The 18747-nt window shown below is 39.1% G+C and overlaps 2 protein-coding genes across 2 annotated transcripts; both read left to right on the top strand.

Moving 5' to 3' along the window:
• The first annotated feature begins 11471 nt into the window (after window positions 1-11471).
• On the top strand, window positions 11472-16250 carry LOC104432063 (O-acyltransferase WSD1-like). The gene is made up of 3 exons (XM_039302473.1): window positions 11472-11541; window positions 11804-12558; window positions 16107-16250. Exons 2-3 carry the CDS (start codon window positions 12187-12189, stop codon window positions 16248-16250), a joined length of 516 nt encoding a protein of 171 aa, XP_039158407.1. The 5' UTR covers window positions 11472-11541; window positions 11804-12186.
• Window positions 16251-16282: 32 nt separating this feature from the next.
• LOC104420511 (O-acyltransferase WSD1-like) lies at window positions 16283-17135 on the top strand. Its single transcript, XM_039302471.1, has 4 exons — window positions 16283-16344; window positions 16416-16628; window positions 16719-16855; window positions 16961-17135. The coding sequence occupies exons 1-4, from the start codon at window positions 16306-16308 to the stop codon at window positions 17133-17135; spliced, it is 564 nt and encodes a 187-aa protein (XP_039158405.1). The 5' UTR covers window positions 16283-16305.
• Window positions 17136-18747: the final 1612 nt, after the last annotated feature.

Genomic DNA, 18747 nt, shown 5'->3' with positions numbered 1-18747 from the left:
AGGTGTTCAAAAGAAATCTTGAAAAATAAATGTGGAATCAAATAAGTTGCAAGCAAAGCCTGAATAAGGATCAAAGTCTGATAAGCGAGCCACCATATTTCTGGTAGAGGTTCAGAATCTGTTATGCGATGGAATAGACTTCTGGAATAACCTGTAAGTATGCAACAAACTTAAACATGAAGAGTTAAGGAAAGAGAATGTTGCACATAAAATTTAAAGTGGTTCAGCTTAGATCAAGCCTACGTCTGCTCTCCCACGCTAACAGCCTTCTGGCTGGATCCACTATGCGATCAATAAGAGATTACAACTTTGAGTGCAAGCATTCAGTGGTAGATCACACTATCTCACTAAGTCACTCTTTTGGTATTTCTCTCATGATCACAAACATTTAAGCTCACCAAAGACAAGTGTATGATTGAAGTTTGCTCACACTTTGGAATTATAAATTTTACGCTCTGTCTCTTACTTGCTCATCGGTCCTTGATCTCCTTAAATACTCCACCACTTCTAAACTACCCGTTGGATAGTATCTAAAGGATTGTCTTCCAATCTACCCATTGGACAGATCTGTATCAAGAAGATTTAGTAGCCGTTGAGTGACAAAAGTAGAATCCCAAGTTGATTCTGATCGCCCATACAAATAGAATCTTGGTTTCCATAAGTAAAGCTCATTCGTATAGAAAGTTCTTGTCTACAAGATCTAATTGTTAATCAATTAGATTGAGTCAATCAAATCTATATTGATGTAGAATCCAAACCAGATCACTAGCCATTATACATTTGGGGCTTATGTAACATTGTGTCAAGTTGTCTTATTCTAAACGTGCTTCGTTCTGAATCTGTTATGTTTTGAACTTGTATCTCGTTCTAGACTTTGTTATATTCTGAATTTGTGTCTCATTCTGGACCTTGTCACGTTTTGTATGTAAAGTCTAAGAGTGTTCTGTCTGAAGTAAAATCTTAATGTCTTCTGTCTGAAATAGACTTTATAACCTGGACGTAAGTCTGAACATATTATGCTTCTAAACAAATTTAACCTTAAGGTCTGAACACAGTCTGAATAAGTTCAGCTCCAGCATAGAGTCTGTCTTCTGGTTCTTTCAAGTATAAACTTTGACAATATCCTTTATATGTTCTATCATCTGCATAGTCTATTACTCAATCATTAAACACGTTAGTAGCCTTTGATTTATTTTGTCATCTTCAAAACATCATAAGAGATTTCCCTAACAGGTATTCCCATATGAAACAATTAAAGTTGTGCATGATAGCAAGAGTACATTCAAGGTAAATGGTCAATGTTTGGAGCCCTACTTTAAAGGTGGTTACAACAATCAGAAGACTATCATTGAACTTCATCCTCCACAATAGCGACATCTGAGATAATTTGGCTGAAAACTATAAAGCAATCGTTTCTTAGGAGGCAACCCAAGGATTTTCATTATGTTTCTTCATTTATTTTAAGTTTACTTTTCGCAAAAAAAAAGAAGTTAATTTTTCTTTGTTTTATCTAAGTTAATTTTCTTTCTTGAGGGACCACGTTCTAGGAGTTTAGTCATCAAGGCTATCAATGGACACATCCTACACCAATGGGAGTTTTCTAGCTCTTATTTTTCTTTTTCACATAAGGGCTATGCTTTATACAAGTTTGGCATGAGACAAAATTTTTACTAAATCTTTTTTTTTTTTGCATGATTGCATTCGTTATTGTGAATTTTTTTCTATTCTTAGGAAAATTTAAATTTCGTTCGAATTTGCAACTGATGTATGAGTTAATTTTGATTTTGATTATGTTGATCAACTTACTAAGCACTAAAAGTCCCTAATGTTTGAATTGTGTGTAAATTTAGAGAACATTTAAGTGAAGTATGTGATTTTCTTAGGTCTCATCCAAAATTTAGAATTTGTTTGATTTTCTTTTGAGGTGAAACCGTAAGCTACATCTAACTAAGAAAATGATTTATGCAATTTTTGGATCGATTGAGTCTTTCAAGTCAACCCTATTTATTTATCCATAGTCACCACATTGAGCCTTAATTATTATCCAATTTTTTTATTGACACCCATATATGTTTAGCCTAGCTTTTATCAAATTATATCATTGTCCCACGCCCCATGGACATGTTAATTTTTTTAGTAAAAATTTTATTTAAGCCTAATAGCAATTTGGGAGGAAGGGTGGAGCATGAAAAGAAAAAAAAAAAGATTGTTATGGTTGTTTGGGTGTATCAATTTTTTATTTTATTTTATATAGCTTTTATGGTTCTCTATCCAATTTTCAATTGAGTGAACATTTTGAATACTCAATTGGTTGGAAATTTTCATGTTATATTAGGAGGGACTTTGGGAGGAACTCCACCATAAAGCAATTTTAGAAAAAGAAGAAGAAGAAAAAGGAATGACGATATATGGTAGCAGAAAGATTATCTTGAATGAGTAAAATTGGGGATAGTGACATTGGCTCTAATAAGATCCTAGAAATCAATGTGTTGATGGGTGAGTTGAGCTTAAAATTACCGTTATCTTACCTTTAGCCCAGTCTTACATTATAAACCGAGAAAAGTCCTATTGATTTTGGGTTGGACGATTAACTTATATTAGTAGAGAGAGGAATGAAAAGCAAACTTGTGAGATTTTATCATAATTATGGAGAATTTTTAAGAGGTTGCATATCAATGTAATGGATTGTATATAATTCGAAAAGATGAGGACTCACACACATACACTTGGATCACATAATTAGAATTGATCTTAACTTACAAATCAATTCAATGTTTGGATGAAATTTATGTTTTTTTTTTTTTTAAATTGTGAATTTGAGCAATTATGAAAAGATGTCATGGAGAAGGTTGTTGCTTTGAGTATGCATTATATCTTGCTTTTGTCCGAGTACTAGCAAAATAGAGTTATTTGACCTATTTTAGGCAACACATAATGTAATATCCATCAAAAAATATTTGGATTTCTTTTTGATTATTTGAATTTTCCTTATTTATGTAATGAGATATGTAGAAAATATGAAAGAGAATGGAAAAAATCAGGGATTCCTTGATTTTATTCCCTATTATATCTGCAAGCGTTTGAAGATGCATATCAAATAAAAGATCTTCTAATTTACTCCATAATTTTATGCGAAAAATAAGCAATTGCTTGGGGATAAGGGTCTTGGATGTATACTATAAATAGGAGAACATTGAGAAACTGGGGGACAGCTAGGTTTTTATTTTTAATTTTTTTTATTGTTCTAAGAGCTTTTCAAGCATTTTAGAGAGAAGACAAAAGTAATGACAGAATTTTCATTCTTTAATTCAAGATGTTGGGCTCGATTTATATTTTCTTTTATTCTTCTACTATTTTCTAATTTTCTTTTGTTCAGGCTATAATGTAGCCTAACCATGATGATATGAATTTCATGATTTTTATGAGTGCAAGTGATTTCATCCATGTGAGTTACATATTATCGTCCTTAATGCTTTTAAGTGACTGACCACCATTTGAATGATTTGATGTGAATGTTTGAGACTGAGAAGTGATAATATATAATTGCTCCTTATAATAGATAACCATGAATTAAACGTGTATAGAAATATACCACATTATTTGTGTAGTTTTTGGTGATAAGGTTATCTAAAAGACTCATTGTAAGCCAAGAATATTAATAAATTTTAATACACTCATGTTTATTTAAATTTACATAGAGATATAGTGGATTAATAAACTGAGAGATAATATAGTAAATAGATTAAGAAATTTCGCTATCACGTATTTGATATCGTTTTTTGTACGTGTAACAATCTAGAATTTATATCTAGTAGTTATCGTAAGATCAGATGCTCTAACATATTTATTCAATTGATTTACTACATTTAGTTTCCAAATTTTGTTTTGAAGATTTTTATTTTTAATTTTTTCTCAATTCTATTTTGATCTATTAGATAAATTTTAGAATCAATCTATTGTTAATATTTCATTGGTTTTCATCTATCTCTGTAAGACAATATTCTTTGCTTATCATTATATTACTTGTTCAACACGTTCACTTGCATTTGAATTTTTCGATCAATTGTCCTCACGATTACAACTGGATTTGTTATGAGTGAATTTGGAGATTGCGTGAATCAAATTCTTGCAAATTGTTATTCTTATATCAATAACAAATCTAATTATTTCGCAAGCGGTTCGAAATGACTCAGCTTTTTCAATAGATATAGGTGAAGATTCATAACCTTTTCGAATTATTAATAGTAGAATTAGTGTGCTTAATTTCTTGTGGGTAGGCTACAAGCATTAAGTTTTGCCCTTTCTAGCGGTTTGGCCTTATTTGCATTTAAGCACTCATCTCGAATGTGACATAATAGTTGAGAAAACTCTTATCAGGTTTTGAAGTTGACAAAAACTTCCCTTTTATTCTTATTCTTATTCTGAAGAATACTAGACTTCTGCGTTATATCGTGGTATGCTATAAAAGTCTATTTCACATTAGAAGTCTTTCCCACTCTGACGAAGAGACTAACTGAACTCAAGACAAGAATGGAGATATAATCAGACTTAGGATTATTGATCTTTCAATAAGGATTCAGTATGTGCAAGATATATCTGGCTTTCTGGCAGAGAATCTCACTTACATTTTCAAAATATATTGATGAAATCAATCACGGATTGATAAAATCAATTTCAAAGACAAGTTCATTTTTGGGAAGCATCTACTTATGGAAACTTAGATTATGATTGTATGGGCGATCGGGATCATCGGATTTTCACCTCAATCTTCAAATGGCTACAAGATTTCCTTAATTGATTATGTCTAACGAGCTAATTGGAAGAAATTCATTTGGAAAGTGCCAACGGTTCGAAATGCATAGAGGAGTATTTAAGGAGGTCATTCGTCCATTTGAGAGAGTGTGTGAGAATTAAAATTTCAAAATTTGAGGCATTTCCAATCACTTGTTCTTCAATGATAGTGCTTACAAGTTGTAATCAAGAGAGAAAAACACAAAAGGAGTGACTTAGTGAGACAAAAAGAAACTCTTCACTGAGTGATCGTACTCAAATCGTTGTAATTCTCTGTTGATTTCTTAGTGAAATTCAGCCAGAAGGTTGTTAGTATGGGAGAGTGGACGTAGGCTCAATCTAAGCCGAACTACTATAAATCTTGTGTCTAATTTTCTCTTCCCTTAATTCTTTTAATTTGTTTGTTGCAATATTTTTCTGAGTTTTGCTAATTTCCAAAACATGTTATTTGAGTATGAATTTATATCAGAAGTTTGATGTTAATCAGACTTTGTTGAAAGAAATAACTTTTATTGCTCTTATTAGCTTAATTAGTTTTTACACATATTCACCCACTCTCTAGGTGGTAATACTAGCACTTTCAATAACTAGTAAGACTATGTTTGCTAGTCTGGATAAAAGTCATGGTGAAATAAAATTTATCTTGTTAGATGTTTGAGTCTTGTCTGATACAAGATAAAGTTAGATGAAAAGCATGGGCAATACAACCTCCTCATAATCATACTCAATGTGTGCTAGGACTCCAAAAAGTGGTGATGGGAAAATGGCCATTGTAAATGTTTGAAAAATAAAGAAATGAATTGAAGCTTAGTAAGTGAAATCTCTAAGTCTAATGTAGGAGTTCACCTCTGTACCAACTCTGGCATAACAATCATAAACATTCGAAGCAACATAATCAATGCATAAGCATACATTCTTACCTTTTTTGCAAGTACCTCACACAAATGCATGGTTATCACCTACTCAATGCACACGTATGGCATATAATTTCTTAATGCATCGATATCATTTGGTTCTTTATCATTATGTGTATGTATGTATATTCAGGAACATGTCTCATCTTATTTACTTCAGCTCCCAAACACTCTTGGGACATCCCGACACACAAAAAATCTCAATATGGTTTAACCTTGTAGATTTGTTTTGTTGTCGCAAATTTAGGGATTTTATAAGCTCATGTGGATATTGTTTTAGATGATAGGATTAGTGAATAACACAACTTATTGTAACTATCGTTATTTATTTCATTTAACTCCAAAATTGTAACCATTGACTATGGGTTATAAATAGCCACACGGTATTTTTGCAAAAATTGTCCAAAAAGTAATAAACTTATTGTACAATGGCTTTAGTCTTAAACCTTTCAATTGCTCTAATTTAGTCCAAAAATCTCTTGACAATCTGCTAATTCAGTCCTCAAATTTTCAATTGCACCAATTTAATCCTAAATTTTTAACGCATTGCCAATATAGTTTTTCTAGGGCAAAAGTATAGCGTAAGTGCCAAAAATCGATACGGGGGGACACTTATCACTTAAGTGCCAAAAGTTCTGAAATGTACATTTAAGTGTCACTTCATTGAAAAAAGAGACATTTAAGTGCCAACTCCGGTGAAGGGTACCGGAAATCCAACATGGCTTGCCAGAAAGCTCAATCAATAAAGAAGAGCTAAAACAACGTTGTTTTGCCTCTTATTTGAATTTTAATATATATTTAGGTGAGATTAAATTTATAAAAAAAAAAAAAAAAAACGAAATTGTAGCACTTGTTTGGTGAAGGTTGTGCTTGTCACCACCACCCCATCATTGTCGGGAAGGGCTAGCGATGAGGGGAGGAGGGTCAGCCGAGTTCATCAGGCCTTGACTAGGGGCCGGCAACTTTGGCTGACCAATGGCGAGAGGGTCACCGACCTTTGTCAGATCTGGGGAAGGGCTGTGACCTTTACCCCAGATGTGGGCAATAGCTTGTAGGCCCTTGCCTCCAATCAGCTAAGGTTGCTGGCCCTAGCCATCGTTGGCCTTCCCAGTGACGGTTAGACAGTGGTTACGAAATGATGCTCACACCAGCGCCTTTCACTGCGTGAAGACAAGCCGCACGTGGATATCTTTTCTCCCTGTCTCTTCTTCCAGCTAAGGTCTCTCAACAGGTGCAGCCAACATATTCTCAAGCGAATGTCGGAGAGCCTCGCGCAATCTCGCCTGAAAATTCCAAATCCAATACTCTCGCACTCCTTCCCCCTTCAATTTACAGACTACTCCTTTAGATTCTGATTCGTGTTTTATCCATTCAAGAAGTACTAGCTTCATACGAGCCGCCAGCACTGTCGTTATTTCCTCGCCATCCGAACCGTACTGAAGATTCCCTCCTTTTCGATCTTCACGCAGGCATGGGGTCCCCGGAGAACAGCTTCGACGAGCCCTTGACACCAGCAAGGCGCCTGTTCCTCCAGAAGGATATGAACCAAGTGATCTACTGCGCCATCGGCATGAAGCAACCCCTCGACGTTGACGCCTTAAAGCCAGCGATCCAGAGCTCCCCCATGTTTACGCACCGTAGGTTCTGCAGCCTCATGGTGCAGGACGCCGCAGGCTGAGAGCACTGGAGGAGGACCCACGTGGACATTGACCATCATGTCGTCCTCGTCCACGGCCCCATCGTCGAAGGCCTCTCTGACGAGGTGGCTGTCAACGAGTACATCGCCAACCTGTCCACCGACTTGCCGGGGCTCCTGGGCGACTACAAGCCCCTCTGGGACGTCCACCTCTTGATGGCCCGCCGGTGCATGGTGTTCCGGGTCCACCACGCACTTGGCGATGGGATCTTGCTGATGTCGATGTTCCTAGTGTTGTGTCGGCGGGTGGATGACCCTGAGACATTGCCGACAATCGGTCCTCCGTCGATGGCTGAGAGGAGGGGTGGCAACGGCGAGTGGTGGAAGGCGGTAGTGAGGATATTGGGGGTGATGTGGTTCACGTTGGTCTTTGTGGTGGAGTTCGTGCTACAGAGCATGTGGGCGAGTGCTCAGAGGATGCCGGTGAGCGATGGCGCAGGGGTGGAACTCTGGTCGAGGAAGCTGGCCACGGCGAGGTTTTTGCTGGAGGACATGAAAGTGGTCAAGTCGGCGATTGCAAATGCGGTCAGTTCCAAAGTTTTACATGTTTATCACCCAAAAAGAATAATAGCACCGCAGATTAAGGGTCCGTTCATTTCGTGGAAAATAGCATATTTCCAGAAAATATTTTTCAAGAAGCCATTTCTATATTTTCTGGTGTTCGGCTGAAACTTAAACTTTTAGTATAAAATATTTTCCACCGTTCGTTAGCTAATTTAATTGTTTGGGAAAAATTGAATTTTAATATTTTTAAGTGACCATCAAAGATCACATACCAGGGTACATATTGACGAGGATCCAGGTAGTGACCATCAAAGATCACATATCAGGGTACATAGTGGTGAGGAACCCATTTGGCAAGTCCTACATTGACCCATACCGTAGTAGTCACTTACTATATGTAAAAATTATATTAGGCAATACAACCTCCTCATAATCATACTCAATATATGCCAAGGCTCCAAAAAGCATTGGTGGGGGAATAGTCATTCTACATATTTGAAAAATAAAGGAATGAGCCAAAGCCTAGCAAGGGAAATCTCTAAGTCTAAAGTAGGAGTTCACCTCCGCACCTGCCCTAACATAACAATCGCAAACATTCGGAAGCATATGCCTTACCTTTTTTGCAACTACCTCACATGAATGCATGGTTATTACCTATTCAATACACACGTATGAATTATAATTTATTGATGCATCAGTATCATTTAGTTTTTTTTTTTTTATCAACATGCATATATGGATGTTCATGAGCATGCATCATCCTATTTACTCAAGCTCCCGAATACTTCTAGGGCATTTCGACATGCGGGACATCTAAACATGATTTAACCCTATAGTTATGTTTTGTTGTCACAAATTTAGGGACTTTATAACTTCGTGTGGATAAGTCTTCTAGATGATAGGGGTTAGTGAATAACAAAACTTATTGTAACCGTCATTATTTATTTTATTTATTTCCAAAATTGTAACCATTGATTGTATTCTTGCAAAAATTATCCAAAAAATCCTAAACTTGTTGCGCAATGACTTTAGTCCTAAAAATTTTTATTGTATTAATTTAGTCCAAAAACCACTTATCAATAGGTCAATTCAGTCTTAAACTTTTCAATTCTGCCAATTAAGGCCTAAACCTTTTGACAATTTATCAATTTAGTCTTAAACCTTTTAACACATTGCCAATGTAATCTTTCCAACTAATTTTAGCCGAAAATTGTTGATGTAATGGTTTGATTAGTGTTGACGTCCTATGTGGCGTGGCCTGAGCTAACATGGACAAATTTCTAATTTTTTTTTAAAGGAAAAGCAAGAAAAGAAATGAAAAAATCAATAAAAAAATAAGAAATTGATCTTTTTAAAAAATAAAAAATAAAAAATCATTCTCACCGGCACCAGTTGCACCACATAAGAAGACTAGCACTGTCTAGACCTCCACATCAGTGATTTCTTATAAAAAATAGTCAAAAGAACTATATTTAGGATTAAATTGGTAAATTGTCAAAATGTTAGGACTTAATTGAAACAATTATAAGGTTTCGAACTGAATTGACCATCATACAATAAGTTTAACACTAAATTAACATAATTGAAAGATTCAAAACTAAATTCGCCACTGTACAATAGGTTTAGGACTTTTTGGATAATTTTCCTCTACATTTTTTGTGCCCTGATCAATAAATTAAAGAACTCAATTTTCCTGCAAATTCATCTTTATTTTTACTTCTCTACAACTCATCCGTTCCGCTATATAGATATCCTTTAATTTTCATACTTTAATTGTAGTTTACAAATCTTCGTCGTCGATGAAATTCCGATATAATATTTTCATCATCGCATTTTGTTATCAATTAAATTCCAAGAGAAATTTTTACACCATCATGTTGTTGATTAAATTTCATTTAAATATATATGCTTCTTGTGTTCTATTGATACAACATTTGTCTGGAATCACCACAAAACTAGTCTCCTCTTAATAAAAATTGAAGAAGAATTTCAATCTAAGATATTTTGTCGACAATCCGATTTCGGCAAAAAAGGGGCAATGAGATTATAAAAAAAAAAAAACTACACTCTCCATCTCCTTCTCTTCTATATCTCTGAATTTTGTTGAAACTTCACGATTACTTTGTAGTTTTTTGGATCACGTCAAAACTCCTTGAAGACAATCAGATAGTTGAAGCTCATTTTCCTCGATAACTCTCCGGTTCATGTCAAAAGATAATGAAAGCAACAGCAGAATCGAAACTCATTTTGCTTTGTAACTTTATGGTTCAAGTTGGAGATGCACGAGAAACTAAATCGACTATTGAGTTTCAATTCTATTGCGACTTTGAAAAGTAAAATTCGACTCTCTCACTTTACTTTTCAAAGTCGCGAAGTTGAATGATCATGTTTCCTTTCTTACTAGATTTGGCATTTGCTGGCAAATCTACCACATCGATGTTACTAGAGCTTGTTTATTTCTTATTATAGTTGAATGTGTGGATCTGGAATGCTGCAATGAGCTCTTTTGCTATTTAGTGTTTAGATAGTACAATAATCATGATGATTGATAGAAGTTATCTTCGTCCGTATATTTGTGTTTTTTCAGTCGTGAATGGTGAAAGATTCTTACAATTTTTCATCTATGAAGCACGATCATGTTGTTGGAGCTTCTATGTCGTGTCTAATACACTCGGACACATGGTCAACACGTGTTGGATTTTCCAGCACGTGATCAACTCTTCTTGACACGTTTCAACATGCATGTCCAAGAGTGAGAATCGTTGAAGAAGACGATGGAGAGTAAGACAATGGAGAGTGGAGGCAAGGGCAAGGGAGCAGAGGTGAGATTGCAAGCGATGGCAAGGCCGACTAAAGGAGCCACGACTGCGATGGAGGGCCAGTAGTGAGGCTGCGACTGTGAAGGAGGAAGGGCCAAAGGCGAGGCGGTAGACAATTGTGATGAGGTGACTGAGAGAGAGTAGAGATCGAGAGGAAGAGGGTCGTGCAAGGAGCAAGAGGAAAAAAAAGCGGCGGCTAGGATTTTTTATGGAGGAAACTCAAAAAAGGAAAAGAAATTAAAAATGAGATTTTGATGGGACGTTTTTCCTTTTTTGGAGGGTAGGTGGAGGAGAGGGTGACTTCAATTTTTAATAAAGAAAGTGTGGGCAGGTGGGGGTGGGGGGGGGAAAGAAACGGGGGAGGAAACTGAAAGAAACTGAAAGAAATTAAAAATGGGATTTTGATGGGATGTTTTTCCTTTTTTGGAGGGTAGGTGGAGGAGAGGGTGACTTCAATTTTTAATAAAGAAAGTGTCAGCCTGACAGGTTTTGGGGGAGGGGGAGCAATTTGTCAGAATTCTTTATTTTTGATAAATGATATATAATGTTGCGTGTCCATTTTGCGTGTTGAAATCACTTAGATTTTCATTTGCGTATGACGCAAACTGCTTCACAAGCCGACTACGAACACGACCTTTCCATGCGAGTGTTAGGGCCTCTTCTAGCTGTCGTTATTCAGAAAGGGACCATCGAATTAATAAATGCTTGGCGAAATGATGCTCGCACCAGCGGCTCTCGCTGCGTGGAGACAAATCGCACGTGGATATCGTGTCTCTCTCTCTCTCTCTCGTCTCTTCCAGCTAAAGTCTCTCAGCAGGTGCAGCCAATATATTCTCAAGCGTATGCCAGAGAGCCTCACGCAATCTCGCCTGAAAATTCCAGATCCAACACTCTCGCACTCCTTGCCCCTTCTCCACCTCACGCACAAGAGTTTCGATTTTTGGACTACTCCTTTGAATTCTGATTCGTGTTTTTATCCATTCAAGAACTAATAGCTTCGTACGAGCCGCCGGCACTGACGTTATTTTCTCGCCATCCCAACAGTACTGAAGATTCCCTCCTTTTCGATCTTCCCGCAGGTATGGGATCCCCAGAGAACGGCTCCGACGAGCCCCTGACACCAACGGGGCGCCTGGTCCTCCAGAAGGAGATGAACCTGGTGATCTACAGCGCCATCGGCATGAAGCAACCCCTCGATGTTGACGCCCTCAAGTCGGCGATCCAGAGCTCCCCCATGTTTACGCACCCCAGGTTCTGCAGCCTCTTGGTGCAGGACTCTGCAGGCCGAAAGCACTAGAGGAGGACCTGCGTGGACATTGATCGCCATGTCATCCCAGTCTATGGGCCTATCGCTGAAGGCCTCTCTGACGAGGCAGCTGTCAACGAGTACCTCGTCGACCTGTCCACCGACTCGCCGGGGTTCTTGGGCGACGACAAGCCCCTGTGGGAAGTCCACCTCCTGATGGCCCAACGGTGTATGGTGTTCCGGATCCACCATGCACTTGGCGATGGGATCTCGCTAATGTCAATGTTCCTGGCGTCATGCTGGCGGGTGGACGACCCCGAGGCGCTGCCGACGATCCGTCCTCCATCATCGGCAAAGAGGAGGAGGGGCGGCGGCGGCGAGTGGTGGAAGGCGGTAATGAGGGTTTTGGGGGTGGTGTGGTTCACGTTGGTCTTCGTGGTGGAGTTCATGCTGCGGAGCATGTGGGCGAGCGACCGGAAGACACCGTTGAGCAGCGGCGCAGGGGTGGAACTCTGGCCGAGGAAGCTGGCCACGGCAAGGTTTTGGCTGGAGGACATGAAAGCGGTCAAGTCAGCAGTCGCTAATGCGGTGAGTTCTAAAGTTTTATGTGTTTATCGCCTGAAATAATTATAGCACCGCGGATTCAATACTTTTCTCATTTGTTCAATCATATGACTTTATACACAATTTTTTTTCAATGTTATCCCTATTATATTTTTGTTCAAATTAATATTTTCACTAAAAAAGGTATGATAGCCATTAAATCGCCATTAATTGATGATGCAATGGAGACGGGACATGCTTTTGTAATTTTTTCAGTAACACGAAACAATCATATTTAAAAATTGCAGAAAGATTAAAAAGTTGAAGCTTAAAAAGAAAGAGAAAGAGATACTGCGGATTACCAGCAAGCAAGCGTTAATGCCAATTATGGGGGTCGGCCAAGATTGCTCAAATGACCCCTGGGGTCGACAAACCTTAGTGAGTAGAAGTGTGCAAAAGAACCGAGTATCGCCTGGAACTGGACTAGAACTAGCATTTTCCATGGGGACTGGTCCAGTTCTAATTTAGTGGAATCGATGAATACTAGTACAGTTCCCGATTCTAAAGGTAGAATCGCCCACTCGCCTACCCACTAGGACTAGACCAATTTATATATATTTAAAGAAAGAAATTCCATCTCAATTAATTATTTTGTATTTTTTCGATCAAATATATATATACATATATGTATATTTGTAGTTACTGGACATTATTGACTAATTTTGTCTCTTGGGTGTGTATTAACCTCATATTTTTTATTTTATTTTTTTGCATTCTAATAATCTATTACTTATTTTCTCAACTAAAACAAAATAAACAAACATAGAGGAAGGAGAGCACCAATTTGAGATGTTAAATGTTGTAGTGCTTTGTCATCATGATACGAAATTAAGAGCTAATGGTCGTCTTAAGAGTATAATTAAGGGCCTGTTTGGTAACCATCCAAACAATGCCAAATTCTGATTCTTTGTTCCCGGAATCAGTTTCGGCCTAGAATCGCGTTTGGTAAATTTTTTTGTTACCGGGAACAAATTTGTTCCTGGGAACAGATTGGAAACGAGTAATCAAGAATAAAAAAGTTGATTCTTGTTCCGGGAACGAATTTGAGAATCAAAATCAATAAATTTTCTTCTTCCCTTCGGCCATCTCGCGACCGCCATCCACCATCGCCCGCCACCGTCCGCCGTCCGCCACCGCCGGCCGCCGCCACCGCCGCCGGCCGCCGGTCCGGCGAGCTCGCCGGAGGCAAGCCCAGCCACCGGCAAGGCTCAGCCTCCCCAGATCTGGCGAGGCCGAGCCTCGCCGGTGGCCAGGCGGGCCTCGCCGGGGCTGGGCGAGGCCTCGCCGGGGCCGAGCGAGGCCCGCCGGCCACCGGCAAGGCTCGGCCTCGCCAGACGGCGAGGCCGAGCCTCGCCGGATCGGGCGGGGCCGGGCGAGCCTCACGACGCCCGGCCCCACCGGTGGCCGGGCGAGGCTCGCCCGGCCCGCCGATGGCTTTGGCAGCCTCGCCCAACCCCGACGAGGTCGGCCCGGCCACCGGTGGAGCTCGGCCTCGCTAGATCTGGCTCGGCCGAGCCTCGCCCGGCCGCCGGCGAGGCTCGGCCGACGAGGGCCCGCCTCGCCGAGGGCCGACGACGCTCCGGTGAGGTCGCCGGCCCTCGTCGGCGGTCGCCGGTCCGGCGACCGGCCGAAGAAGAAGAAGAAGAAGAGAAAAAGAAAAGAAAAAAAGGAAAAAAAAAGAAAAAGAAAAAGAAAAAGGAAAATGAAAAGAAAAAAATGAAAAAATGAAAAAAGAAAAGAAAACAAAGGAAAAAAAGTAAAAAAATTATTTAAAAATTAAAAGAAATTGATTTGGAACAGAATTAATGAACACGGTACCAAACGCAATTCTATTCCGAATCAGAAATTTTGGACAATTACCAAACGGCTTAAAATGCTTAGAATCGGTTCAGGAACGGAATAAAAAGAATCGCCCGATCGTAATCAGCTCCCGGGAACAGAATCGTTACCAAACGCGCCCTAAGTCTCTCTTTAGTTATTCCATGATTAAATTAGGTTAACATTAAGGCTATGTTCGTTTCACGGAAAAATTTTCCGAAAAATTCCGTTTGGGAAAAAATTCCTTGGGAAAAATGTTTTCCATGAAAGGAAAAAAAAAAAGTCTTCTAAATTAAGGGAAAATGTTTTTCACTTTTGAAAAGGGGAAAACATTTTCCTCACTTGATCTCTCTTATCTCACACATCTACAAATCCTCACTTTCTCCTCCCATTCCATCTTCTCATTTTCTTTTTTTATTCGAATTATTTTTTAAATTTTCTATTTCTTTTTTTCTTTTTTTTTTTCTTTTTCTTTTCTTTGTTTCTCATCTTCTTCTTTCTTGACTAGTTGTCAGCCGTTGCTAGGCGAACCACGAGCTCGTCGATCTCAAGCTCACGCTCTGCACTCTTGCTTATCATTTTATTTATTTACTCTACCCTATAATTGTATATTGCTCAAGCAAAAGGCTCTACATGCTTTGCTTCTTTTTTCTTTTGTTTATTATAACACAAAAGATGCACGGGGAGAACAGGCCACTCAACTGGAAGATTCTCATAAAAGCTGTACATGCTTTGCTTCTTTTCTCTTTTGCTTCATTTTAAAATCCATACGAACATTTTTTAGAATAGATGAGCATTTGACGATAATGAGGGAACAAAGATATGAAGCAAGTTTGCATGGCTTTAAAAGCTAGTTTATATTTGATGGATTTATAGGTCGGTAAGTAATGCATGCTTAAGTGGTGAAGTCTTAGAAAATATTTTCCTTACCAAACACCGGAAAATATTTTCCAAAACATTTTCTGGTTTTAGCCGAACACCAGAAAATATTGTCATTTTCTTGGAAAATGACTTCTAGGAAAATATTTTCCGAAAATGGCCAATTTTCCACGAAACGAACAGATCCTAAAAAAAAAAAATGGATCAAGCAATTAATGTTTTAACTTTATGGAAGTTAGGACTTTTAACATGGAGTCTAATTCTCCCAATGTTTCTAGCATCGAGAAACCCTAAAAGGACCACACCATGACTTTCGAAAAAATTAAGTTTTTAGCTAATGTTGTCTATTCATTCTACCATATATTTTTCAATCCTTAATCAAAATCAATGGCTCGTAATTCAACCCGAATATAAGGTAGAACAAGCTTTGATGCTCTAAATAGAAACTAGATTCACCATGACATTAATCAATTAATGCAATTTTATAGGGATTGGAAACCAATTCCATGGACCCACTCAAGAATCAAACCGAACTAGTAGTCCAGTTCTCAGATAGATCCATAGAACTAATAGACGGATCATTTGGAACCTATACTTAGTGGGCAGTGCTCAGATCCAAGATGAGAGCCGCCCACCCGAACTATACTCACCTCTACTGGTGAGCACTACCAGGGTTTGTACAATTCTCAAGAGCACAACTAATACTACATTTATCAGTCATTTATCTTGAAAAGAAGAATTCTACATGCTTTTCTTGTATTTCATGACTATAAGTGCATTTTGATTCCATGCTAATACCAAATGATGATGAATATCTTTAATTGCTTCAAGTGCAGACCATTAATGATGTTCTCTTCGGGATCATATCGGCCGGCTTGGTCAAATACTTGGACCACCGATCTCCCAATGGTAAAAAGGAAATAGCATTTCCGACAATTCACACGATTTTTGTCAATTCAAATTCGACGAATCTTGACTGACTAAAATGCTCATTTTCCTTTGTCAGCCGTGCAGGAAGGGACTCAAATAACCGGAATGGCAATGGTTAATCTGCGAGAACAACCCGGATTGCAGGTGAGTCTCTCCTTTTTTTGGCCATCTAACTGAAGTTGATTGAATTGAAGTGTGGTGCTGGTATTATTCAGGAACTATCCAATTTGATGAAAGACAACCCGGGTCTGCGGTGGGGCAACAAGGTCGGGATTCTCCTCCTCCCTGTTCATTACCACAGAAGCTGCGGCGACCCTCTCGAATACCTGAGAAAAGCCAAGTCGATGATTGACCGGAAGAAGAAATCCCTGGAGGCTCACTTCTCGTACAAAATCGGCGAAATGGTCATGTCTTATCTAGGAGCACGTGTAAGGATCAGTTCGCGCTTCTGCAATTTGGGAAACAGAACGACAGTAAGCCGACAAACGCACAACCTGTCTTTGTTTTTGCTGATGCAGGCTGCGACCCTGCTCAACTACAGGATCTTCTGCAACACCACGTTCAGCATCTCGAACATGTTCGGCCCGCACGAGGAGATCGCGGCTGTCGGCAACCCTATCACGTACATAAGGGTGAACGTTTCGGGTTTACCCACGTAAGGCTCCAAAATACTCGCGCCTCATCGTTTCTCTCTCTTCCTTCTTTTTCAGAGGTATCTAGAATGAAATCTTTATCAGGACTGATGTGGGGCGTTTGAGAGGCGATGTATGCAGGCACTCACATTGCACATGATGAGCTATGCGGGGAGGGCGGACATGCAGATTCAGGTGGCCAAGGACATCATCCCGGACCCTGAATTTCTGGCCAAGTGCTTTGAGGAGGCTCTACTCCAAATGAAAGCAGCAGTTTCTACTGCCTTGAATTCAAAGAAGTAAACAGGGAAACATTCCTGTGATGTTAGGAGGAGAAATCTGTAAGTTATTCTTTATGTGTGGGATTAGACACGGGGATAAAAAGAATTGTTCCCACTTATACGATGTTCTGTTGGGACAAGAACCATTTAGGCCATTAATCCGAATTTTGTCTTATGTCTTACTTGATCGATGAAGTTAGTATGGCGTTCCTTGAGCTCAAGATCTATCCACTCGATGTTGAGCTCCATGCAATTAAAAGAGAAATTAAGAGAATAAAGTTGATTGTACGACGAATAAAGCTAGGTACATTAAATTTTAAAATGATGGGACTGGTCTCCATTATTTGAATGTCCACTTATGTCTATGTTTAATCACATCACTTTAACACAATTTATATATCAATCTTGCACAACTAACATCGAAAATTATTCCTCGTCGCATTTAGTTGGTTTACAACGGTCCTGCATTGATGATGGATGTCTCAATCGCTGCATGCAAATTTTATTTCTTTCAATGTGATCAAAGGTAGACAATAGTGGACATTCAAGTAAAAGAAACCTGTCCCATTGTTTTAAAATTTAATGTACCCAGTTTTATCCGCCATGCAACAGTCGAAAATTATATATCAATCTTGCACATCAAACATCGAAGATTATTGCTCGTTGTCTTTAGTTGGTTTACAACAATCATGCATTGATGATGGATGTCTCAACTGCTCTACGCATATTTTAATTTTTTTTTTCCATATTTTTGTCAAAATAAGCTTAGGCTGTGCGTGGCTTCAGGAGGGACTTTCGGTCTTCATTGTCTTTTGAGTGAAAACTGCAGTGTTTTGGTAAAAATTTTGTGGATCAATTCGACTCAAAGCTACCATTGGCTAAGCCTAGAGACCGAGGCAACTCCTCCTTGTTTTGGCTTTGCAGTGTTCTCGAATTTCTTCTTTTGGGTCAGCAGATAACATTTTCAAATTCCTATTTCCTATCTTTCCCTCGTTTCCACTGTTCTTCGTCTCTCTCAACACCAGTCACTTTGAATTCCGGTCGACGTGAGCCCAAAGTCAATGGTCATCGAGAGATGGTTGACGATTGCCGAGATTCGAGTTTGCGGGATTTGGGTTCATCTTCTCCCTCACCGTTCATCTTCTTCCTATCTAAGTCCCAGATTCGGTCGCTGGTTTGACCGTTCACTTAACGGTTGTGCTCGGCTCGCCAATGGTTCCCAGCGGTTGACGAGCGTGGCTGAGGGTCGCCAAGGGTCTGGGTTCGAGCGTTTGGATCATCGATCGTGGGTCATGGTTGCCAAGCATATGGGTTCGCGAGGGTCTAGGTTGCTGAGGTTGTCCAACCCTCAGTGCTGTGGCTTCTTCGACAGCTCAATTGCTGTATGATGCCGATCCAGCCTCATATATGACTGCGGACCAAGCGCAAATATAAGTACGGCCTTATGCGAGTTTCTTTTGCACACGTAATCATAATATGATAAGTTCGTCTTCTAAAACAGCATTAGTAAGTGCAAGGACAATGCAAAAAAATTGCCCTTGCGGTTATAATTGGATTTGTTACGAGCAAATTTGGGGATCGGGTGAATCGAATTGTTGCAAATTGTTATTCTTATACTAACAATAGACCTAATT

This window comes from Eucalyptus grandis, chromosome 9 (genome assembly GCF_016545825.1).
Source record: "Eucalyptus grandis isolate ANBG69807.140 chromosome 9, ASM1654582v1, whole genome shotgun sequence".
Taxonomy (NCBI): Eukaryota; Viridiplantae; Streptophyta; class Magnoliopsida; order Myrtales; family Myrtaceae; genus Eucalyptus; species Eucalyptus grandis.
Note: the sequence above shows the minus strand (reverse complement) of the source record. Positions and strands in the feature narration are given on the sequence as shown.

Excerpts from the sequence above, each read along its gene's own strand:
- LOC104432063 (XM_039302473.1), top strand. The coding sequence starts at position 12,187 with ATGGCCCAACGGTGTATGGTGTTCCGGATCCACCATGCACTTGGCGAT. Across the intron at positions 12,559-16,106 it reads AGTCAGCAGTCGCTAATGCG|ACCATTAATGATGTTCTCTT; the intron begins GTGAGTTCTAAA and ends CTTCAAGTGCAG.
- LOC104420511 (XM_039302471.1), top strand. The coding sequence starts at position 16,306 with ATGGCAATGGTTAATCTGCGAGAACAACCCGGATTGCAG. Across the intron at positions 16,629-16,718 it reads TGTCTTATCTAGGAGCACGT|GCTGCGACCCTGCTCAACTA; the intron begins GTAAGGATCAGT and ends TTGCTGATGCAG. Across the intron at positions 16,856-16,960 it reads AACGTTTCGGGTTTACCCAC|GCGATGTATGCAGGCACTCA; the intron begins GTAAGGCTCCAA and ends GGCGTTTGAGAG.